Below are 26,474 nucleotides of genomic sequence, written 5' to 3' on the forward strand. Positions count from 1 at the left end.
TGGGGGTTGAGCTCTTTTGCTTCTTTGATATTTTTTTTTTCATTTCTTTTGTTGTGTTGTAATAGTTTTGAATGTGAAACGCACGACTGTCTGTTCTTTTGAAGGTTCCAATTTTAATCATGATTTGCGTTTAAAAGTACAATGTGTAATAACTTATTTTAAATAACGTGTATTACATGTAATTAGAGCACTGGCATTACATACACAATATCAATACAGCATAAACAACTTAGCAACTTACTTCTTAAGTACAAAGTCAAATAATCAGTACAAATTAAACGTTATTGTAATTCTTTATCATGTGAATACGAAAACATTTTTTTTAATTCGGGTCATTTTTTTCCAGTTGCAGTATGTCGTTATTTCATATCATAACTGCAATCCAAAAACAATTTTGTATACAGGTTTTAGGGTGTAAAGGATTCTTGTAACCATTTTGACATATTGCAGTACATCATAATTCCTTTATTCGATACAGTTATTTGTACAGTTCCTTATAAGATCTAGTTAAAACATCAAGACATTTCTTACAAAAGTAGCTAAAATAAATGGCAAATATACTTTCAATATTGGACTGATTGAGTCTATTTGAATATGGTCTTAGCTTCCCGCACATAGACTGACTTGGCAAGTCCATCACATAATAAAATAACAAAAATCAACAAGGAAGAAAGACTTGTAAAGAAAGCCTGTCACACAGAACGGCCATAGGGAAATCCAGTAAGGAACTAAAAAAATCAGGAGATACCTTAATAAGCAGATCATGAAGGGAACGCCCAAGTTATTGGAATCAATTAGCAACCTTTTTTATAGGAAAAGAGATAAAACTATGCCGTCATAAACATCTTTTTTAAACCAGACTTCTTTGTATTAACATTTTATACAATTTGTTCTGTAAAGTGAAATTTGTTTATACTGATACAAAAGGATATGCGTTTATGCGCATGCAGGCACGCTCAGTGTAAAAAACTATTGCTATTGACCTCTTTGAAAGTTATTTTAATTCAAATTGACAATGCGACATGGGACGGTCGACAAAGGAAATACATCTTATCATCACAAAAGTTTGTTTAAAACGTAGAAATCCTATTTATTTCCAATAAAATATGATTTAGATAAAAGATAACATATGCCCACATGCGAACATGCGATTTTTTAAAAAATGTCATATGAGTTCAACGTTGACATAAAGGTATTAACACTTTGCTGTCGTTTTTTCTTTCTTTTTTTTCTAAAATTTCTTATGCAAATTGTTACTCTCCTTTCGCGTGCACTGTATGACATGAACTTAATCGAAAATGTAAAATAAACTATCATTATCTTACATAAGGTAAATAATAATACATTGAGTGGCGGCGTCACCAAGTGATAAAAGCGTCTAAGGATTTCTAGTCGCATGAGACCCGTCAAGAGCAGGTCGTCGTTTCCTTGTGTAAAGATAAAATTGTACACTCATAGAATAATTAAGATTAGTTCACCGTATCTTAAAAGATTTTAACTTCCTACAACATCAAACTGAAACAAATGCTGATATTATCAAACATCAAGGCGTAAATGTCAAAGCTCATGCTTGTAGTTGAACGAAAGCTGAAATAAATGAAAAGGTATATATAAAACGAGTTATTTCATTTATATTCATGCTCATTCAATACAGATAAAATATACTTTAGAACATCGTCTATCGAAAACTGAATATCTATACTTATAGAAGAACTCGTGCGCCTTATAGTCTTTCCTGACAAGAAGTAAATTTTCACTTCAAACAAAAATCTGGAAATGCGTGAATCATTTTACATACAATAAAATGGTAATAATAAATTCATGCAATGGCTTAAGTCTTCATTGAGTATGAAATAGAAATATGAATTAAAAGGAAAGCATAACTGCTTTTTTATTATTTTGAATCAAACAAAAACAATACGATATTTAAAATTGTGCTTTTTATGTGCAAAAAGGCAAAATGAAAACGAATTAGAAAAAAATGTACCATTCTATATTCCATTGTGCGTTTACGATCGTGCCCATTGGACTACAACAATTGCAGCAAAAGAAATAAGAAGTGCAAATATGGCGATAAACATCAACCAAAAGTAGATGTTGTCAACTACTTCAGCAAGGTCATGTCCGGTTACATCGTTCCAAATTACTGATTTAATCGAATCCGCATCTTTTTCACATTTCTCATCGTTACCTTTAACATCGTCGTATTTCGGTAAATCAACTGATCCCACGGATTCAACATCAGTTTCCATAGTAAAACTCCGGGTTAGTTTATTTCTTTTTCTTACCATTTTCAGTAGGAAGTTAGGAATCTTTTTTTCATCGATGTTCTTTATATTTGAGAGGCGCACTATAAATATACTCCAAGCCACGCCGATGGTGTTTATAAAGTTTATCATTAGTATTTCGTATGACATATATGGCATTTTCAGTGAATTATTTGGAATCGATTCAATCGCTGCAGTTGTAGCGAAAACCAGGGACAAATATAATGTTACTGCGAAGGATAATCTTTCTCCGGAGTCAGGCCTGACATAGCACGTTGCTATATTTAGACTTGACATAAGTATTATAGGAACATATATGTTATTGATAATGAATGTCGGTCTCCTCCTTAGAGTGAAAGATACGTCTACCATGTCAGTTGAAATGTAGCCCTTTATTTTAAAACCTGTAGGAGTAACAACCACCGTTACATTTGTATCTTCAATATACCATTCACCATTTTTCCTGAGTAAGTCGGTATCAACAGCTTTTGTTGGCAATCGTATCTTCAGATCTTCAACGCGATGACTCAGCATAATAAACTGAAAATTACATTGGTGAATGTCAAATGGATAAAGCGTGGTGTCAACTTTACATCTTGTCTGGTACGTCCCAATTTGAATCAATGTAAGGTCCCCTTTGTACGTAACCCAAGCAGCAAATGCGCCGTTGAAGTAAACTGATGTTTCAGTACTCACCGGCTGTAACGTCAGTACAATATCAGGCATCCAGAATTTCCCTTCGGGTAATTGGAGAATTTCTTGGCCTCCATACTCAGACGGATCCCATGTAAGATATTCATCTCTCCAACTTATGTCATAGTAGGCTGTGATGACTGCCTCCCTGGTCGAGATGTCAAAACGTTCTACGCTTAGAAGATACGCTGTAAAATCAGCCTGAAATATTATCATATTCACATAGAAAGTTATTGAATCAAACAGTGTTTTTGTTGTTATAACATTACTCTATTGTAAAGGTTAATGAAGCTGATATGGAAGTTTTAAAAATGCATTCTTTTTGAAAGTAGCAACACTATTGGTAAACCGTTTCATATACCTTTTATGGTTCTCCTGCAACTCATCATAATGAAAATTGATGCAATTTTGTAGCATCGGTAGTTGGAATATTCAGCATTTTAAAACTTTCGCAGATTTGGCGAGCGTTTATAAAATATATACAGTATTGTATGAATTTTGTAAATAGAGAAAGTCCATGAATGGCTATGTTACAAAATTAGAAATCAAGTGAATAAAAGTAGTTACTTTTGTTATGAAGTTAAAATATTCTAGAAGAAGCAACAACTTTTTCCCAATAGGTTTGTATTTTCTATTTCATTCGAAAAAAGTTATCACAACTAAGAATCAACTAGCTCCTGGCCGAAAATTAAGTTCGAAATGTGAATCTATAAAAGTGAGTCAGAGGCAAATCTTTGAAAATCCACTATTCACAATGAAGTTGAAAACGAATACATGTACATGTAGATTAAAATATTAACATTTAATAATTTCAATAATGTGTATTTAAAAAAACGTACCAAAACATATCGAAAACAATAATGATTACAATGTATATTGAAAACAGAAATCAAATGATTGCCTAGGCTTGATCAGCATTCAGTCAGTCTTCAAAACATGTAGTAAAGCAGCCTATTACGGCAGTAAACATATTTTGAATGCACCGGGATTAAGACCACCCACCCCATATAAAGACACGGAATTTTCTTGTCTTTCTTTAAATTATCAAACATCCACAATTAAGTCCACTCCGCTTATTTTTTATAAGCCCACATTTTTTTTCCATTTCTATATGCTTTGCACTTTATTTGACACCACTATTAAGACCATAGATATTCTAATTAACTAGTAATTAGAACGTAAGATTTATTGTCGTTATAATAACTGTCGGAATACTCTAATGCATCATATGTTATCAAACAAAACATTGAAACTATTTTAAATTTAATAACAGCATGAGGTAATTGATATAAAGAAATAAACTTACTTGCAACGGGACGGACTGGTTGTGTATTGGTCTCAGAAGTTTGTTATATCGTGTCTCATTGAACAAATGTCCTAGAAGATCGTTCATGTCTGTGTACGTTTGTCCGTACGCCATCGTTACAATGTGTATCACTATGTAAGTAAGCTGAGGTGTATGCATTTCGACAACTTACTGATAATTGTTTTAAAAAATATCTCTTTCAATAAAAACTGTTGTTTTACAAATAATACTGCAATGATTACAGTTTTTGATAAAATCCTGTGTGTTTTATTTAGTCCTCCCTGTCCAGTGGAACAAATGCTAAAAACAATTTGCTTTTTCAATATAATATAAAAAAACTCGTCAGTACGAATTTCTGCTGATGGAAACGGTAGGTGGTAATTCATTTGTTGTTGAAACAAATAAAAGCCGGTATATCAATAATGCTAGCACCTAATATTGAACGTTTGATCACGCAAATATTAAATTAAAACATATGATTAAGCGAAAGGTTTAGTAAGCATGATTTTAATCATTACGAAACATTGCCTGTCTTATTTTTGCATAATGGCTGAGTGAATGCGCATTTAAGAAAAATGATATAAGTAATGCTCAGAGACGGCTTCTTTTGAATGTACTTTAGAGTCACTTTTGCAGTCAGACGACATTAACACCTCGTGTTACTATTAGCCTTTTACGTGTTTAAGTATGTGATAGCGTTTATACCAGGATGCCTATGTAAGACACTATGCTAACAGTTTATCTCGAATGACAGTGAATACAAAATATTATCTCGTCAAATGAACTAGCCTACAAAACCGACTTTACAATTTATTATCTTTCAAAAGCAAAAGTATGAAAAAACTGTAAGAATTATAGTAACAGACTATTTCTATAACATTCAAAAAATAGTGACATTTTTAAAAAAAATAGGTTTAGAATTCATAAATTAGCAATTTTTTTAATCCACCTTACAATCCAATAGTTGCGTGATCATGTCCAATACTAAGTTCCAACACCGTTGAAAGACCAATTTATAGCAATTCTGTTATAATAGGTTAAGTATGACCCATTTGTTTTTCTATAGCAGTCCATCCATACAGTTGTCTCATTAACGATTTATTGAAAAAAGAAATCGCAGCAATTGGTAGTGAGGAAAAGAAAACTCGTTGGTGGTGGGAAGTATTTATTACTACTATAAAATTGTAATTTTTCGGACGGATGCTGTCTGTTGTTTTCGGTTGGACTTCCAGTAAAATTTAAAGGGATGAACTGAATATATGTAAAAATTTTACTGGTCATTTTAAAATAACAATCTGAAATCTCGGAATCTGTTTGGTCATTGTAAAATAAGGAAAAAACATAAAGATTTTTTTTTCTGACATGGTATGTCTAATTTGTGATTGATCTAAAGAACTATCTACATTCATAAGTTCTTTTACTTTCAAGTTAAATGTCAGATACTTAAGTTCTGATTAACCAAGACTACTCCTTCACATTATTAGTTCTATATAACCATGCAATCTGCTTCAGATCTGCTACAAACATTAACCAAACCACCATTTAATTACATCCACGACCCAGTTTACTCATGCGCATGGAAATAGCAAAAATAAAAACACACACACACAAAATACACATGGTGTTTGTCGACTTATGCATATGATTTTAATGTGTCAAAAATTTTAACGTAAAATTAAATAAAAGGGCTCAATATCATAATCCTTATGATTTTATTTCCATGTTTCCTAAGGTACGATATGCAAATAAACCAGCTTTAGTTCGCCCGAGTATCTTTTTACAAGATACATCTTGTTTTAAATATGTTAAACATTTTAATTGAAAAGAAAATAGTGTAGTAAGGTATTTTTAAGTTATTGCCAATTAGTTGTTGGTGTGCGGCTTGCAGACTCAATCAAAATGTGTCTGTAAATTTCATGTTATTTTGTGGTGATTAATGCTTTCGAAGGATCACCCTTCTTCCAGATTTTTACAGTGTCTTACTGTAAAACTATCGCTTGCAGACTCACAGTAATGAAAGATCTTAAAGGACATAGTTCAGGTAGAGAAAATACATCAAAATTCTTAGACCAAAACAAAGACAGCTTGAAAAAGCTAAATATTAATGAACATTTTATGTATGTCAATAAATGTTGACACTTAAACCTAGTTTGCAATTTTCACATTTTATTGTCATTGATTTACTTTCTATCAGTTTTTTTCCATATTATTAAGTGGTAAGTGTTGTAAAAAGGAGCTATAAAATCACCTCAGAGCTGTAATTTTCTTAACGTTAGAGATTATTGGTTTCATCACTTTTTCATTTTGAATATTATATACTGATTGAGTAGTAACGTTGGTGTATTAGGAGATGTTGCACTTGTCATTATCTTTAAGACTCGAGCACAGATAGCTGTTTGTCCTTAAAGCTAAAATTTTCTAGAACTGATAAAAAAATAGAAAAAATAAGATTCAGAATAAAGAAATTCAAAAATAGATTAGTATTTCTATATCCTCTACCTTGCTGGGTTTAGGAGAAATAAAGTTGTTAATGTTTTCTTTATATAAACTCATATTTATAAGTTAAAAAGTTCAAATATATTTCAGCTTTTGGATTTCCTCGTTTGAACTTACAAAGTCCTAATTAAGATTTTATTTCTCAACTCCTAATACATGTAATATACTTATTTCTTCTAATGAGGCTTTTAAAACTCCTTACTGAGAGTAATGTCACAGATTGAAATAATGTACATGTTTTAATGACAACTGTGACTTTTCCATAAATTTGATTCGACAATTTCCGTTATTGATGTACATGGTCGAGCTCCGTTAAGTTCTGTGTTGTATTTGTCCAATTGTTTGGTTTGCCTTATCTGTGATAAAGATGGCCATTGGTTATATACTATAATAAAAGCATAAGCGTTAATCGCGGGAACTAATAAAACACTTCTCCAAAATTAATGAGTTTCTGGTCAAAATGTGCCAAAAATAATTATTATTTTATTATCTTTTTTGACCATTTCTATTTGACATTAATTTAAATATCATCGAACCTACGCCCATACTTTGTTTCTATGTCCGTAGTAACAGAAACATACACTTGGTTGTAATTAGGTTTATTATTTTTACATTTCTTCTAATTAAGAGCAAAATTTCCTACTTAGTTCTATCTAATAATGTTTTTATCTCTCCTACTTAAGAGTATCAAAGCCCTCATTAGGCTTCTATAACTCCTTGATAAAAGAGAAAAAGGCCTATTCAGAAGGCTTTTTGAATTCCTAATTCATAACTTAAAAACATATTGAGTTAAACATGTATTTTAATAAGATTAAGATTTAATGCCAAAACATTTGCCGTTTAACATATTAATACGATGTCTTGAGAAGTTCACTTTTTCTTTTAACATAATAAGACGTTATTTTAACAATATCGCATGGCACATTGACATATCTAAATGGAAGTTAGACAAATCAGCATTGTCGTTTAACATAGTAATACGGACTCCTGAGAAGTTCGCATGTTATTTCAATATAATAAGACGTTATTTTTACAATATCACATGGCTTATTGGCATATTCAAATGGTAGATAGACAAGTCAACATTATGTCATGACATGTAAACACGCTGAAAAGAGAGGTTCACATATCCCTCTGACAAGTTACCACGAAAAGCGTGAATAAAAGACAGATGTGGCGTTCCATATTTTTCCGTATCGAAAATACTTTTCTGCCTACAACGGCAGAAATTTCATGTTTGGACGCCTGTAATGTTCTCAAGAAAATACACACTCTTTTGATATTTTATATACGTGACATAAAATGATGATTGCAATAATGAAATTAGTAAAACTGTAATCTTTTTTGTGGCAAAATAATAATACATATAGTATTATATCTAATAAACATATAAACCCCAGGAAATCATACATGTAGGTTATAGTTTGACACAAGATATAAAAATTCTGATCTGCAGATGAATGTTAATCGTTCCCTCCTAGGTATCCGACGATGTCAAATATTTACAAAATTGAAACTTTGCATTCACAATTACGTGAAAATGGTGTGATAAAGAAGTCAACGAATTGATTTGTGCAAGACAGCAACAAAATAACAGAAAGTAAAACTTAAGAAAGAACAGAAATTAGCTATAACCAGCAACTTTTAGTCTTTTTTATACAAAATATTTGAAAATTCAATAAATGGGCTGAGCATGTATGTTGGTATGTGTAAGGTGAATATCCGGTCAGTCGCTTCACGGAATACATTATTTCATATCAGCAGATCAGTTAGCTTAGATTAAAATAATAATATTATATGTAAATCTCAGTCACTTGACTTTTGTTAAAGATATATCTAAGATATAGTTAATGTATTTCTATTAAATGAATGAACATTTATTTTATCTTATTGATACGTTTAAAATATAAATGTAGGAAATGTCTATCCCATTACATTAACAATATTGATATAGAAATATATCATTCCTTTATGAATATATCATATCATATTGTCATATCAGTACTAATATTAATAGAAATATCAAATTATTAAAATATTTAATGCATACAGTATGTAGGGTGGATGTTCTGTTATATTATTTACACAAGGGAATTGAGACATCTGGGCATAGCTTCACAAAAGCCGTGTAGGCCGTAGGACTACAAAGTTTTTCCAGGAAAGTTTAATCTTGCCATAAAAACATTGGACACATGTAAAAGCAAACAGAAGAACAAAAGCAAATACATTTCTATTTGATAACATGCATACTAGATCGGAAATAAGCTACATGTACAATTGCACTTTGTCCATAGGTAATTTTTTGTTGAAATTTTGGCGCGAAAAATGATTAAATTTATTCAAATGGCTATTCAAATTCTTTGTGACGGAAGAAATTTGCAATAATTTTTAGGAAGCATCAATAAACAGACAAAAAATATTATAGAAAAGGTATAAATTAATGTTGAAATAGTCAATATTATCATATACAAACAATTTAGAAAATGAGGATCAATCATTCTAAAACAAGAGATAATGTATTCTGTCCATCCCTGTGAAATGTTTAAAACTTGGCCTTTTATTAACCTCGGATTTACTTTGTTCTCAGAATGAACAGATAAATATCAATTCTCCCTGACAAACAGAAGAACAAAATCGAAATTAATATATATTTATTACTATAGAAACGAAACTAAGGAAATATAAAAAGTTTATGAATATGGAACGGCATGATATTCCTGAGGGATTGAAGAATTGGAAAGGTTTTTTAATCTATGTAGTATTTCCTCAATTACACTGAAAGGGTGTCAATCTAAAGAAAATGATAACACTACAAAATATATGCTAATTTCTGATATTTATCATAACTGTAAACTAAAAAATACGCTCAACTTTTATCACTTAAATCAATGTCCGATTAATATGTAAATGTAATAATTTTGCTTGCATCTACTTGATTACTTTTGCTTATCATATTTGGAATAATAAATTGTTGTGTGTTTAAAGAAAAACATTATATTTCCTGATTCTTTGGCCTTTATTTAATCGTTTCTTAATCGTTTCTTCAAAATCCACTTATATGAAACATAAATTTAGATAATTGATAAAGATATGGTCTGTAGTTTGAAAAATTCCATGACAAGAACAATGAAAATTGGACTTTATGCTGGAACAAGTTTTCAAGTCAAAATTATAGTCTGTTTTTAAAAGATAGAATACAAAAAGTTATATGTTTGCCGTAACTGAGAACTAGTCATCTGCTTATCTGCCATGTTACTTTTGCCACACCAAAACAAAGTAAATAATAAATTCCAAAATTCAATCATATATTTAACACTTACAATCTATTCCACTTAAAACGAGATCGCTTTTAACGAGGTCATTTTGATAATACAAATATTGTTTTCGAAATTCCTTTGAATGGCACTTTCTTTGTAAAGAAATTGTACGATAACTGATTGGATAAAAGTGCAAAAATTTCTTTTGAAGTTATTCAATATCAATGTATATCATTTTATATATCACTTTCACAACAGTTACTGTCAATGTACTGCAGCATGTAAATGAAATGCTTGTATGCATATCTGGATATTGTTTGGAAATATATTGACCTGAGACTGCTTAATATTCGGGAGGTTTTTCGTTAGTTTCCGTAATTCATTACCATTTACTCATTAATTTCTAATGAAAAGTTCTCGATACTTCATTTGCATAATTACGACCCGATAGCCTGGTGATAAGTAGAATGGCATTGTAATCGCGAAGTCGCGGGTTCGAATGCTCGTTAATCTCGTTAACTTTGAAATCCCATGATTACCGACAAAAGGTCATTAAATATTCAAATGTCTCGAGTCAATATTGCCAAACAATATCATATAGCAAATAAAATTGACTAATCTTGTTTATAAAATTGAAAATTGTATCGACTGTTTAAAACTAAGAGAAGTAACATTGTCTGCTCCAAAATAGAAACATTTACATTGAATTATCTCCCTGTTTTTTTTTATGTTACAACGTGTGACAACGATTTTTTTATAAAAGAGAAATACAAAAAGTAATTTACTTATTTATTTAAAACAGATAACCACTATTGGGCTTCAGTAAAATTAATTCATTCTATAAGCGTTCACTTGCATTTGTCCGACTAAACTAACCCGTACTTTACCATACATTCAAGGAAGGGTTTGATATACTCGTATCATTAGTGACTTAAGCTTATTTTAGTATTTTATAGAATAGATTTGTTCCCTTCACACGATTTGTGATTCGGTTGTATTGCAATATTTCTTTATGAGTTACTAATGTATTGATAGAATATTTTAACTCCTATGCATCAACATATTTCCTTATTTATGTTTAACTTAGTTAATTATATTATAATTATATTATATTATTTGATCTAATTTGTCTATTAATTGTACTTTTAATTAGGTTTTTATAGTAACAAATAAGTAATTTAGAAACATTTTTTGAAAATAAAATAAAAATTAAAAACAAAAAGGGCAAATATGATTTTTATAACTTTTAATATGAAATTATTTGTTCTATAACTAGCAAAGTATGATGTAATCCGTACAAATGCGAGTTTCAAAAGAGAATCACAAGAAGTTTGCCAATAATAAGTATTTTGAACACAAAATTAAACGTTTTTGATAAATTACAGTAACAGTATTTCAAGGGCATAATTGGACTTTAAAATGAATTATAAATTTATTATTTGATAATACATTGTGAATCAAGAAAGTAAAAATTAAGACGGCTAAAAAGAAGTCGGCTGTGTATCATTAATGTCATAAATATTCAACTGTGCCCGACAATATGAAAACATAATTTTAGAATTTATGTTGGCACTTTATGTTGATATAAGTATCGCAGTTATTATTTCTATTAAAATTATTTTTTGAAATATTTGTTTGATTATCAGAAGCTTGTCAATCAAAGTTTTAGGGTTATGGAATTATTGCTATTATTATTAATGTTGTTGTCATCGTCGTTGTCGTCGTCATCGTTGTTTTCGTTGTTGTTGTTGTTGTTGTTTGTTGTTGTTGTTGTTGTTGTCGTTGTTGTTGTTGTGGCAAGCATCACTACCGTCCATGAACAAGCTCATGCAGACTGTAACATTTTCAGTATTGCCATTTTGAACCTTTTTAATGAATTCTGTTTGTTTTGAGGGATTTTTTTGTTTTGTGTGGGGGGTGCGTGTGTGTGTGTGTTGTTTTTTGAGTGTTTTTTTCTAATTTCATTTAATTATTCTTAAGATCATAAAGGATAAACAATACATTAAATAATCATTGTAGAAATGTCGGATGTCAATTTTAAATCACTTTTTGAAGACCAGAAGGAATTTCGGTCATACAACTATTTGATTTTCATAATATAAGGAACTTAGTAATAAAAAAAAATGAAAAAAAAATCCAATTTTCTTCATTTTCTAGCCAAATGATACACAATTAATATTATTATACACAGTCTTATATACGTTGTCATTTTGTCAAATTTAAACATGTTTCAGTAATGTAATAAAACTTGTCATAGGCTTGGTTGAGTTCATATGATATGACAACTTATTCATGATCATTTTTATATAAATAACCTACATTTTACTTTGTTTAAATTAAAGTCTAAAATTAAAGCCGCCTTTAGCTTAATTAAAACGGCCTTCAGCTTTTACTTTCTGTTGAAAGAAAATTCTACGTTGTTTCAAACTTACCATTTCAGTCATTTTATCGTGGAAATCATATCATTGTAGCTATTTATAACGCGTTAGTGACGTTCGTTTCTAAAAATAGAAGATCGGGAAAGAATATGTCCGATTTACTAATTTAAATATAGATAGCGTACCGGCAGATTAGAGGTATCGGGGGTTTCCTAATTGTTTATGTATTCTATAGTCGGCAAATTTTATTTTCAACCTTATCTTTATTTGACTATTATTAAAACGATTTATCTAAAAATATCATATTTAAACTTTAGAATAGCTGAAAGCCTCTTTAAGTTGTGCGCTATATATGCAATTCATCTGTTGGCAAATTAATGAGTACCAACACAAAGTAAGTTCGACCAATTCCGTGATCTTTCGTTGCATGTCGTCATTGAGTTAGCATTTTACTGACTAGATTTGTCTTCTTTCTCCTTGTCATTTTGCCACTTACTTGGTCTTTAAAACACACAGAAACTGATGGAATACGCCAATCGGAACACCTTGGCTATTATCTATAATAACCTCTGACTTACAGATTGAATGCAGCAGTTCTATTATGTAGTTTTAGATGTAACAAAAAAAGATAGTGTAATATTTGTTGAGGGTATATTTGACATCTAAGGGAAAAATAAACAAAAAATGTTAACAAATAGAAATGATAGAAATTTTATACTTTTGGTTTCTCCCACCATAACAATAAATATATATAATGTACTGTTTGTTTTTATATCTGTAAACTTACTTAATTTAGGTGGACTTTACTCGATAAATTGGAAAAGACTTAGTAAACAACTCCCAGACTTAAATTACTATTTGTTTACATTTTTAGTTTCTTATGGTTCTGTGTATTCTTACTACTGTGTTCAAGGTCCGAAGTTTAACGGCAAGGGCGGAAAAGTTGCAATTGGAAATACACTTAATATTCTAGAACTTATGACGTATTTATTACGTTTAATTTATAAAAAGGTGCATACATGTGTGTCTGTATAGCTCTACATGTTTGACACATTGATGTATTATAAAAAAATATGTTTAATAACGTTATGTACCTTATATGAGGAACACGATTTTAATTAGACAGCAGCCAAACCTTTGCGCGAACGGGAAATAAACATGTCGAACGCTAACATGATTCGTGCAGACGATAATAGTCGTCTGTCAAGAACGCCATAACTCTGACAGGCAGGACAAAGTCTAGTGTGTACATAATGACAAATGATTTAATTATTCATATGTGAATACATTCAAAAACACACACATGAGATAATTCAGGTCTTTTTTTATAAATATAAAATGAAACATGAAATACAAATTGAAGTCATCTTTTACACAATAAGTATCACTTTTTTTTAATTCTACTGATTTGACATACAAACTTAACAAATGTCCTAAGAAATGTTTATGCAAAAATGCAACTTTTTTTCTGACGAGTTCTTTTTAAGAATTGTCTCCGCTTTGTATCTTGTCTATTCTTAAACGAGAATTAAGCTTTACATTGTATGCGGTCAAAAATAAAAATATAGATTTAAATAATAAAATATCAAATAGCAAAAACGCTGCATTTGTGAAGCACTCTGCCACCCCCCTCATCAACCGCTTATTTTTATTATTTTATTTGTAATTTCAAATTTGAATACCTATGCTAGAAAAGCGTAAGCCTATTTCACGAACATATAAAAATATATACAAAATTTATATGTAATAAATAGTTTCTTTTAAAAAAAAAAACGCTCCGCATCCGTTTTCTTAATATATCTATATTTTGAAAACTTAATCAACCTTAATCCGTGCACTGCATTCTATATGAAATATATGCAGTGTTTTACTAAACTCATATTCCAATATACTATACTTATGCATATGTAAAAAGGTACTGGTGCGGTGAATCTAACATAAATCGAACAATTTATATCAAAAGTATTAATTATGCATGATTTTTTGAAGAAATTTAAGAACCTTTATTCCTTAAGCAGTAATAATATTTATGAAAATCATTAAAAGGGCCTGAAAACTTAAAAACATAGTTTTATACATTTTAAATACTTTTTTTCAGTGTATGATCTTTTCAAACCCAGAAAATATTGCCTTTTTAGCTCATATTTTGACATGTATGAAAAAATGTATTTGTAAAGCTCAAAAATGATTCACACGGAACCAAAATCTTTTCAGTATAAACAAACTTTCAATTCCATTATTTCAGAACCATAACCTTTCAGCAAGACACAATTTATAAAATTTCACACCCTAAAACCAGTTTCCGAAACCCATATTATTTGCCGGTTGTGTCTGATGCTGTGGTACCGGTGGAGCAGCTGACTGTGTATGCTGTTGGGCACAACGATCTTCCCAATGGACAAAAACATTATCTCCTTCGCAATAATATCCATAGCACATATCTCCGATATTTCCAACTATAACGTCTTCATTAGGTTGATAGTAAAGGTTATTATGATAGCACCCTTGTGTTGGTTTAGTACGGCGAGCAGGTGCTGCAGCTTTTGGAGGAGCAGCCGGTGCAGGAACATGAGCAGATTTCGGTGCTACCGGTCCTGGAGCTGATTTTCGAGCGGCTTTACCGCGCCCGCCACCACCTGCTGCCTTTCCACCTGCAGCCTTTCGTTGTCCTCCTTTCTTACCACGTGGATTATTATTTCCTAAAACAGGTGGATGAACTGGCTTTGTTTTCGGTGCTGGCGCTGGTGGGGCGGGACTTGTTGGAGCAACACACCAATCTTCCCATTGAATAACCTGAGACTCATGGCTACAGTATGTTCCGTAACATCTTTCCCCCACTTGATGACTTGTTATCTCTTGTCCAGGTTCATAAAACATATTGTTGTGGTTGCAACCGTGGACAGGAGCTGGGGGAGGTGGTGTTGGGGGAGCTGGTGTTGGTGGGCCGCCTGGACGTCCTGCAGTATGCCCACTTGTAGGTTTCATTGAGTTAGGTGGACAATTGTAGTCATCCCAAAAATGTACATTGCCTTCAGAATTGCAGTAAGTCACGTAGCACCATCGGTCGTGTTGACCTCGAACAATGTCAGTTCCTGGCCGATAATAACGCCCTTCCCAGAAACAGTCTTGTACAACCACTGCTGTCGTAGTTGTTGTTGGTTTTGGAGTTGTTGGTTTTGGCGTTCTTGGTGGTGTTGGTGCATACTGTCCCTGACCTTGGGCTTGTCCCCACTGCCCTTGATTTTGATTCCATTGCCCCTGTTGACCTTGATTCTGACCCCATTGCCCCTGTTGACCTTGTTGATTTTGACCCCATTGTCCTTGTTGGCCTTGATTATTTTGATACTGTGCTTGTTGGGCTTGATTATTTTGACCTTGTCCCTGATTTTGATTCCATTGCCCTTGTTGACCCTGGTTTTGATTCCACTGCCCTTGTTGACCTTGGTTTTGAGTCGACTGACCTTGTTGACCATGATTTTGATTCCATTGCCCTTGCTGTTGTCCTTGACTCTGTCCTTGTCCTTGATTTTGGTATTGGCCTTGTCCTTGTTGCTGGCCTTGGTTTTGATTCTGGTTAGTCTGTTGTTGGCCTTGATTTGGAAATTGTTCTTGCCCTTGCTGCTGTTGACCTTGATATTGATTTCCTTGCTGACCTTGGTTTTGAAATTGTCCTCCTTGCTGGCCTTGGTTTTCAAATTGTCCTCCTTGTTGACCTTGGTTTTGATATTGCCCACCTTGTTGACCCTGATTTGTGAATTGATCTTGCCCTTGTTGTTGTTGTTGTTGTTGTTGCTGCTGCTGCCCTTGGCCTTGACCTTGCTCTTGATATTGGCCCTGCTGTGGTCCTTGACTTGGCTTGTCAGCAATTTGGTTTGCTCCGGGACCAGGATCTGGTCCATGTGCAGACCCTTGTCCAGGTGATGGACCACCCATTACTGCAGCAGACTGCATAAGCTCCATCATCCGGTTTAGAAGTTCATGCCATGGGTTCTGATTTGGCATTCCTGGAGCTCCTGTAGGTCCCGATGCTGCATCGGCTGGTGCACCTCCCTGTGCACCTGGATTCTGAGGTGCTTGTGGTGGTGGAGAAGGTGGGTATGTCTGTGTCGGAGGTGGGGGAGGTGGTTGACCCCATGCCAATGTCACTAGTAACGCTAAAACTATGGGCACCTTCCTGAAAATATAAATGTTTGTCATTTTATTGAATATAAATCATGAATTATGCATTGACATCGTGTGTTTCATATTAGCAATGTTTAATGTGTTAATCATCATATTCTATGCTTAAAGTTGAAAGACAGAACAATCATAAAATGTGTAAACTATCAAGTGATTAGGCGAAAAGAAAAAAATAGCGATCTTATAAATAATTAGGCGTAAAGTTGAACTAAAACATTAACGATCAAATAGGTCATTAGGCGTAAAGTGATATATAAATGCTTGAATATAAACGCTCGTATGAATTATTAGGCGGACAGAAATATATGAATAATCGTTTAAACATTAAGCTTTTATATAAATATTTATATAAATCTAAGGCATAAAGTCTTAAAGTAAAATCTTAAAAGCATAAAGTAAAATATAAACAACCATAAAAATCACTAGACATAAAGTAAAATATTAAAGTGACATTATGCTTATATTTTCATTGCCAAGTTGAGCTGAAATAACTTAACATTTCAAAAGATTGACTGTTATAATGGTAATTGGCCAACAGATGAGATTGAAAAATGGTTATGATAAAATATAACTAGCATAAAATCAAATATAAAAGGAATGTCCCGCTATTTTTATAAATTGAACAAGTAAAATTCCGATGTATATTTATTAATTTCTTAGGCAACAAGAGTTATTAATGCGAAGTAAATAATAAAATTGAGTGAAATTATGGCAAAATCTAAAACAATAATAAAAACAGAATCTCGAAAGAACGCCCAAAACTATAAAATTGAAAATGTTGCAGGCTCGGTTTGATTAGGCTTTTTCATGGACGGTACTGGAAATCGCAAGCTTCCCACGCTCCCTAGCACCGGTTTAAACCTTATTTTGACTTTTATCTATTCAATCATTATATACCATTGAATGGGCATAATAGAGCCATTACTATTTCTATCATTAAGCTTACAAAAACATATAAAATAACATATGCATGAGTATGTAAATCTTAAAGCAAAAAGTAACATGAAAACCCTTTAATGTCAATCGTAAAGCATAAAATATCATAAAAGTATTATGTAAATCATAAAATATAAAATGACAGAAAAATTTCCATGTAAATCGTAAAGCATAAAATAACATAAAACTTTCATATAAATCGTAAAGCATAAAATAACAGAAAAAGATAATGTAAATCGTGAAACTTAAAATAGAATAGAATTATCATGTAACTCGTAAATCATATAAGTACCGGTATACTGTCAGTATAGAATAAACGTGTAAATTGTGAAAAAATAAAAGACATGAAAATTATCATGTAAATCATGAGGCATAAAATAAAAGAAAAATTAACATGTAAATCATAAAGCTTAAATACTAAGCATTTAAATCTTGATGTAAATCGTAAAAGCATAACATAACATAAAACTTTAAAAACATGTAGCATGAAATACCAATAAGTAGCATGAAATAGGATCATGTGAATCACAAAGTAGCATAAAAATCTGTTATATATTTGTATATTGAGCGCAGGAAAACGTGTATAAACCTTAAATAGAATAATCTGTCATCCATTGTAATGCATTTTGATATTCGTGCATTAAATTTAAGTTACACCGTTTTTACATGGTCTGCCTAAATTAAATGTTTACATGATATTTTAGCATGTTGTGGGATCTTCTAATGTACTTGATATAAAGTCATACTACATTATGTTCATACAAATGTCCTACAAACACACATAGGTCGAGGATCGTAAAATATCTAAAGGGGGTGATATTATAACTGTATTTGGACTATTTTCAGGGCATGACCGGTCATTATGAACATTGTATGATACAAAATTCTTTGTCGAATCAATCGGTAATCAAACTAACAATCTACCAACTCATTAAAGAACTGACATGCAAGAAATGTTCGTTATTTTACGTGTTGCAAGTTATGCACTTACTCAATTTTAAGAAATAATCTTCAACTTATAATTGTGACAATACACACTTACAGGGAAAAATACACATTCCTTATATTTACTTTTTTATTTCTATTTCCAATCGTGAATTTGATCTCACTTCAATGTTTAAATGATTGCTTGCGAGTGAGCATCAATTGTAATGATAATATTGTGCCATGCAGGTAGGATGTATAATGTATATATCAGTAGAGAAAGGCGGATTTTCCATTTTTTTTATTTCATTCTAAATGTATTACATTTTATAAATAAAGAAAAACAAAGATGAACATGGCATAACGATGTTCACAGACCGGAGCCAATAACAAATCCCGGTCACACCGGACAACCGAAAATACACGCAGCTGGGCATCGACAAAGATCAGAAAAGAAAACGCACCGTCCAATGATAGAAATCAACAACTCAACTAGAAAATCCCAAAATGATTTGATATAAACCTCAAAAGAAGGTAATTAAAGCAAGGAATGGTATACTAAATCGATAATTCTTCATTAATGACGTCACGTCCGGTTGATGTAGACACACAAAAAGAAACAACAGAACGTGCCATAAACCATTTAACAAATTTGAATAAAAACACATGTGAAGGAAATACGCACAAGTCAAGAACATATGCAACTTCTACCAATGTAACAGTTGCCAAAGAGCAAGATATGCAAAAGATATAACATCCTTTTAGGGTAGAAAGCAGTAACAAAATATCATGTTACTTTGTGAAATAAAAATGACAACAATTCAGGGGCTTAATGGACCTTTAAACCACTTGTTTTCTTTAACAACAGCCTTAGTTGTCCACCATAATTCACATATTTCATACAAAATGTCCTTGGTTTTAATTGTAACATTATTGTACAATTCTGTACCATGTTACGTTAGTGAAATACTCAGAGGTGACAAAGTTCCTTTTAATGTTATAAATAATAAACGTTAAAGGTACTAACCATTTTATTATATCACATTTCTTTCATGGTGATACGTTTTTAATTATGGGTTGATTAATCATTTATGTTGTAACACATTAAGCGTAAAATGGCACGCTTAACGGTTCGGTTATAATACATTTTGACAAATGAGAAAAAAATACACAAGTTAATCACTTTTGAATAATGACATCACATCAAATTCCTTGTGATTACTCTGACATAGATAGATTTTTAGCTTTATTTGTCAAAATTAGGTCAAAGTTCAATCAAAACTGTATTTTCGATAAATAGGCAAACTTAGGGAGACTTACTTTTTGAAAAGAAAAGTTTTTAAAGCATGCAAGGATGTAATGGATCAGGTATGTGGCATCTTGTCCACGCATGAATAACTAACAAAGCAATGACACCTTAAGAAAATCTTAATAATGTGACCTTACAGTTCAATGTCATTTAAATATCAAGGTCATAATAATTCAACATGTCTGTTAAATCATATGTGTTACTTGATTCAAAAATGTATAAATCAAATCCGTAAATAAATAACAAAATTATGACAATATAAGCAAATTTCAATATTTTGACCTTGACGGTCAATGTCAATTTAATGTCAATGTCATTTCAAAATAATTTAAGAACTTTTATGTCCAAGTATATGTCAGATCCTTAAAAACATAGCAAAGATATGATAATCTAAACATAATTTAATATCTAACTTTATTAATCATAGTAATATAAAAGTCAATGTCATATTTGAACTACTTTACATGGCGGTTTTTTCTTCTAAGTGTTTTTCCCACAAGTCTTAATCAAAGATAAGATCAACATTTGCAAACTTTACTACTTTGACTTTGTTTAGCGGTCAAATTAAGGTCAAGGTCAAGTTCATCTATGACGTTTTATGTCTTGTCCCGTTAATTGTTGTGCCAAGTATGAAAACAGTCCATTAATTACTTACAAAGTAATAGTCAATTATAGCAAAAGAAACTGTGAAATTACATTAACTTGACCTTCAAGGTCATTGATGAATGAAATAGATTAATAAAAGCCATAATCAACTGGGTCTGCAAAAAGGTCTTGTCAAAGGTTTGTATGTCCATGTTTGAACACAATCCATTCATAAATAACAAATTATAGCCAATTATAGAAAAATCAATCACTATCAATAATTTGACCTTCGAGTCCTAGGTCATTGACGAATAAAGGTCATAATCAGTTTGGTCTACATAAAGGTCATTATAGCTAATATCAGGAAAAAATCAAAAATATACTAGTAGATACGATTGCATTGGAACAGTTACGTTTTGCTTTTGTTAAAACGCAGTGGATAATTTACACTGAAAGTAATGCGAAAGAAACAGAAACAAATAGTTACAGTCATTTAATTTCCGATTACAGACAATTGCCAAATGTTCATGAAGCATATTGACTTTAATATAGATCTTTTTCTTATAATTAAGATATTCCAATGATCTATTTAAGAAATAATTTGAAATGATTTAGAATGAAAATGTATATGAATAATGATGGTGTATTTAATTACAGAACAATTTATTAATTCATTATGCTACAAGTATATATAAATATGTAAAAATGGATCATGTATCTCACACTTATCAACAACATCCATATATACCGGTAATTATTTCATGGTTTGTTGTCATATATGATACTAAATACTACCAACATAAATATATACCTTCCATTTTATGGGCCAATTCACCATAACAAATTGAAATTATTCTCCATTTCATACCCATTGTCACTTGCGTTTTTCTTTACAAAGCTTAAAAAAGTTTGTTATAATCGTAATGAGTATGCCTTACTATAAATCATACAAACAAGTTGACAAATACTTAAGCAAATTTTACATTTTGTTTAAATGCTTTGTAGAAAACGTGAAAACCTGTCATTTTAAACTTAATTCAAAATCCCGAGGGACATAAATAGCCTTTAAATACATTAAGCTATATTTCAACAAATTCTTAAGTTATGTCAGTAATGTTTTTGTTTTGTATGAAAATTATTACGAAATAAATTCTCCTGTTTGGTTTTGTATTATTTAGTAAAAGTGAAGTTCTCGTTTGTATTCTACTGAGAACTGACCTATTTTTCTGAGACATAACATTGATCTGAGTTTCTGTAAAGGCTGAACCCCACTGAATATTTTCCTTAAATAATTTTATTAAGATACCATAAACAACACATGCACTCCAACAGATTATAACAAACATTTTCTTTTTCACTGGAAAAAATGAAAAACACATGTAGGATGATAGATTTTATGTTTAAAAGGTGAAATCAATTTAAAAAAAAAAATGAACAAAAAAAGGGTGTTTTAGAAACAATCATCGCTTAATCGTTTTGTTAGCATAGACTTATTACCATTTTCTGCTTGCATTTTCTTCACTTAATGTTCAGGAAGAGGTTTTCTCGTATTTAACATATGTCTTTTAACAAGATAATGATGAAAGATGAACCACTTACAAGCCCGCTCCGTGGACCGTGGTATTTACCAGAACTTGTGCCATACAAGGAAAGAGTGTAATGATCACAGTTATCTCACAATCAAGCACCTATTCACAGGAAAACCGCTAACTCATCTCCCCCTTCTGTCTTTAGCTCAAACTCAGATCGCAGGCATTTGATTGGTCAGAAATTGACAAAAAATGTACACTGGCCAATGATAATCATGAGATTTCTGACAGAACTCTGGTTCTTTCCGAGATTTTGAGGAAATTGAAAACGAATTTCAAAAAAGATTGTTCAAAATCTTTCATTTACTCTGCTGCGTGACTATATTGCTATGGGTGGCGATTAAACCTTCCTTGTGAATAAAATGTGTTTACCCGTCCCATTCACCGTACCATATATTTGCAAACAAGCATTATTGAGGTATGAGAAGTTTCCATTTTGATTATTTATTATTCTGGAGGGGTTTTTCTCGTGATTTTATGTTAAGTTGGATGTAGACTTTCTCTTTTCATTTTGTTCATTTTCCTTCATAAAAGCATATGTGTTATATATTTTATCATACATTTGATAACCATAGTGAAAGCATATTGTTCGATAGAAATATTAAATCACTTGTTTATTACATGTATTATAAAGATACAGTTCATTGGTTCAAATACTCTTAAAGATAAGTTTTCACATTCTTAGAAAATGATAAAATGAACACTATTTTTAAAATAAGATATGTTTTGAATTAAACATACGATTTCTCCCATGTGATGAAAACAAATATATCGAGTACATTAGAATAATGCTTTATAACTTTGACGATTTGCGTCACAAAACCTCTAACCTACGTTACTCTTGGAATGTAATTAACCTTTTATTTAGAAATATGACGTTTGTTACATGAAAACAACAATACATGATTCATTTTGTAAATCGAATGAGGGTGTCTTACTGTCAACAATTTATAGTCACGTGACACCGTACAATACTGTATTGGAAGGCAATATTTTTCCATATCGAATACTAGCCTTAACATAAACATTAATCGTCAATATTATTACGATTATGATAAAGAAGTATTATAAAGGATCAAAGAAATATGGAGTTGAGAACGTACATGATAATGCCTTAAGGGCAATGTAAAATTGAATTTCCTCTTCAGAACCCCTGCCCACCCGGTCCCCAATAGCGCCTCAATTTCTATAAATAACTTTTAACCGGATGCGCGAGTATATATAGAACTGCCTGTACGCTTTATCATGAATGTACATATTTAAATGTCATGATTTCAACATTATGCTTAACAGCAGAATTAATGATGACTACAATCAAAGTATTAATGACCGTCAAATTTGACAGCTTGTAAAAGGTTATCAGCCGACATTAGAGTTTTACCTTGCGCACTTTACTAAACTAGTAAAATTCGTTAACAGAATTCAAGCAATTGTTTATCCATAGAAAGTACGAATACATGTCAATGTTTCCAGAGAAGTGAAAAAATAGTCCACTATCGTATTGCTGTATGTGTTTAACATCAAGTTTTGCACTATTTTGTCTCTTTTTGTCACGAACGCGTAGTAATTTGTGTGATTTGACAGTATGTGATGGGTCTTGACAGTTATTACATTATCCAAACAATACAAGTCTGTGTATACATAACATTTATAAAAAATGATATAAGTAAACTAAAATAGCATTGAGTATGAATACATTTGATATATATCGTCAAATATATTTAGTGCGTCTTCACTTTTTATGTTTAGGCACTCTCGAATGTAGAGAAGTAACTGTATAACTTATTACATTGTGACTTTTTTGTGCTGACATTGAGCGTTTTGCATAACATTTAATTGCATTAAGTATCAAAACATGTATAAAATATACTATGTATACCATTACACGATTAGATCGGTCAGTGAAATAAACACGTCTATTTTTATTGAAATGCCTACGTGCTTGCATATGTTTATACCGTACTAGTCAAATTACCGTGTCTGAAATCATAAAAAGTCATGACGGAGAATTTTTCTCATTTATCACTAGTCCGACTAAATACGGCATGTGTTTAACATTTTGACAGGTGGTAAGTCAGCGTAGACAGCTTGCAGTGCTAATAAAGATTACTTTGTAATCATCTGAAGCCATTATTAGATAAAGTATGATAAAGTAGACGTTCAAAGTTATGTAAATACTGTTACAAATTGCCGAGTAATGTTGAAAATGAAATAAATCGGGCGAAAGTATATCACCCTGTCTGACACCCTCTTATTTTTGTTAAGTTTTACACCTATTGTTATGACACTATTGTTTCAAGCAGAATTGTTTACCTTAAAAACAAAATTTGTTAAGAGATATGTTTTGTCTCATGAACATTAAACATGAAAATATTGATACAGATGTTCAAATAATAGCAAAATGATAAATATGTACTAGGAAAACAAATGAACAAAAATAGGATAACAATCAACAACACTAGGATAAAAACACATAAAAGTAAGACAAGATGTTAACAATAGAAAAATGAACACCAAATATGATACAATGAACAACGATTGAATAAAAATACATAAATATAGGAAACTTATGCATAACAATACAATACAATATATTAACACTGAATTTAAGTAAGGCAACAATGGTTCGGTATGTTACATCTAATGGTTTTGCCTTCTTAAGTATTGTGGTGTTTACATATGGACAAAAAGAAGACAAAAACAGCTTAGGTAAAATGAATGTGTCGAACAAATAACCCATAAAAAGCATTATACCTTATGCATTTTTCCCTAATAAGTTTTAGATGACATTCAATCTTTTAAATTTTGAAAATACTGGAGGAAAAAAAAAATTTAAAATAGATATTTACCTTTTCATTCCGTATTATCTTATACATAGAAAGAGTACAGACACCGGCAATGTACTAGCCTATTTAATTCACTTTTATGAAAAATAACTTAGATTTTATTTCATAAATATTACCTTTTACAAGTTATACTTTAGTTCTTTCAGTACTTTGATCTTCAACAATAACATATTTAGTAAAAAAATAATGTAAATCTGATTATAAAGAAATCCCTCATTTAAAATATAGAAATAAAACAAAAATATTTAAACATTTTAGAGATATTAATATTAGAAAAAACAATGGCAATTTAGAATATACAGTTCTTTTCCTTTATTTCCTTTTTCCAAACTGTTTGGACAGTTGCCAGGCATTCTTTCACGCATAAAACATGTCTATGTAGCCAAAAATAGTAAAACTATTTTTGTATTTATTTTTTTTTATTGCACAAAAAAATCGGTTAAAACTATTTTGGGAACCCCGGAAACACATTTTTTCAGACTATTTCCTGTCGTCTCGCTTCAATGCTGTATCCCGGCATACATATATATTCCATAAATATATCCGAAGAAAAAATCAACACATACGTAGTCAATCCTGTTTTTCTCTGCTTAACACAAAATTATTATCTCCCTCATTTAAACGATTTTCCCAATCAAATATGTTTAAAACGTCACGTAAAATCAAACTTGCATATCTGAAAAATCAAAAGAAGAAATATTCCAAAAAGTTTACATATACTCACATGTTTGCTCAATGGTGTAAGATCCAGTGTCGAGAATGTGTTTTGTTATAGCATGAACATTTATACCGTAAATATTCTGCCTGTCATTTACGTCACGCAACGTCAAGTTTCTGTACGTTACCAAGGTAGTTCACGACCCTGTACCGGCAGGTATAACGTTTCTTACGTAACGGTTTATACTAAAAAAGAACGTGTTAGGCAACGTATTAATGATTCGATTAATGGTAGTATACATTTGATTTGTACTTTTGCTACGGTACGGGAGAAGTTAATTACATCTAATTATCGGAAACAAAATCGGAATAAAGAGCTAATCATGCAAGATTTTCTAGAATGTTTTTTTTCTTCTTCTTTTCATTTTTAAATTAAATGGGATAAAACAATTGAGATTATTCTTCTATGTACAATATGTACATTATAAACATCGTACCTTTTATTACCTAGTAAATGTTTAAATTATACACAGTCAGTCTTTAGTACAAATACGACTAGGGGCAACTATTTTAGGGGAAAATACCAACCAACTATGCCTTATAAAAATGTAAATTCATGTTACAAAATTCTAAGTTTAGATTCGTTGTTGCAATCAGTCTTTATAAAGAATAAGTAAGTCTACATATAGAAGTGAACACCGGCGTTCTTACATATATGATTTACCGGCGGCGTTACGCACGGGAAATACCGGCGATGTTATGTTTTATGCTGATAAAACACCGACAGTGTAACACCGATAAAACACCGACAGTGTAACACCGATAAAACACCGACAGTGTAACACCGATAAAACAACGACAGTGTAACACCGGTAAAACACCGACAGTGTAATGTACATGAAACACAGTGTAACTCAATAGAACGTAGTCATTGATACGCCCATTAAACACCGGCGTCATAAATCCATTGGAATACCAAAGGTGTTACGTTAATTTACGCGTATCAGTGAACAAAACGCACAGAAAACACACTAAGTGAATAATTCGCCAAA

General features: G+C 31.3%; 2 protein-coding genes across 2 annotated transcripts; both read right to left on the reverse strand.

Moving 5' to 3' along the window:
- Positions 1-2,009: 2,009 nt before the first annotated feature.
- On the reverse strand, positions 2,010-4,380 carry LOC132742613 (neuronal acetylcholine receptor subunit beta-3-like). Its single transcript, XM_060731067.1, has 2 exons — positions 4,267-4,380; positions 2,010-3,161 (listed from the first exon to the last, which is right to left on the reverse strand). Exons 1-2 carry the CDS (start codon positions 4,378-4,380, stop codon positions 2,010-2,012), a joined length of 1,266 nt encoding a protein of 421 aa, XP_060587050.1.
- Positions 4,381-13,642: 9,262 nt separating this feature from the next.
- LOC132742565 (uncharacterized) lies at positions 13,643-25,646 on the reverse strand. Its single transcript, XM_060731008.1, has 2 exons — positions 25,490-25,646; positions 13,643-16,571 (listed from the first exon to the last, which is right to left on the reverse strand). Coding segments are annotated over exons 1-2 (1,887 nt in total). The 5' UTR covers positions 25,492-25,646; the 3' UTR covers positions 13,643-14,686.
- Between the last annotated feature and the right edge of the window lie 828 nt (positions 25,647-26,474).

Source organism: Ruditapes philippinarum, unplaced genomic scaffold (genome assembly GCF_026571515.1).
Source record: "Ruditapes philippinarum isolate M1 unplaced genomic scaffold, ASM2657151v2 ctg3676_1_1_1_1, whole genome shotgun sequence".
Lineage (NCBI taxonomy): Eukaryota > Metazoa > Mollusca > Bivalvia > Venerida > Veneridae > Ruditapes > Ruditapes philippinarum.

Coding starts and splice junctions, on each gene's coding strand:
- LOC132742613 (XM_060731067.1), bottom strand. CDS start 4,380: ATGGCGTACGGACAAACGTACACAGACATGAACGATCTTCTAGGACAT. Junction 3,162..4,266: donor ACCAGTCCGTCCCGTTGCAA/GTAAGTTTATTT, acceptor ATAATATTTCAG/GCTGATTTTACAGCGTATCT.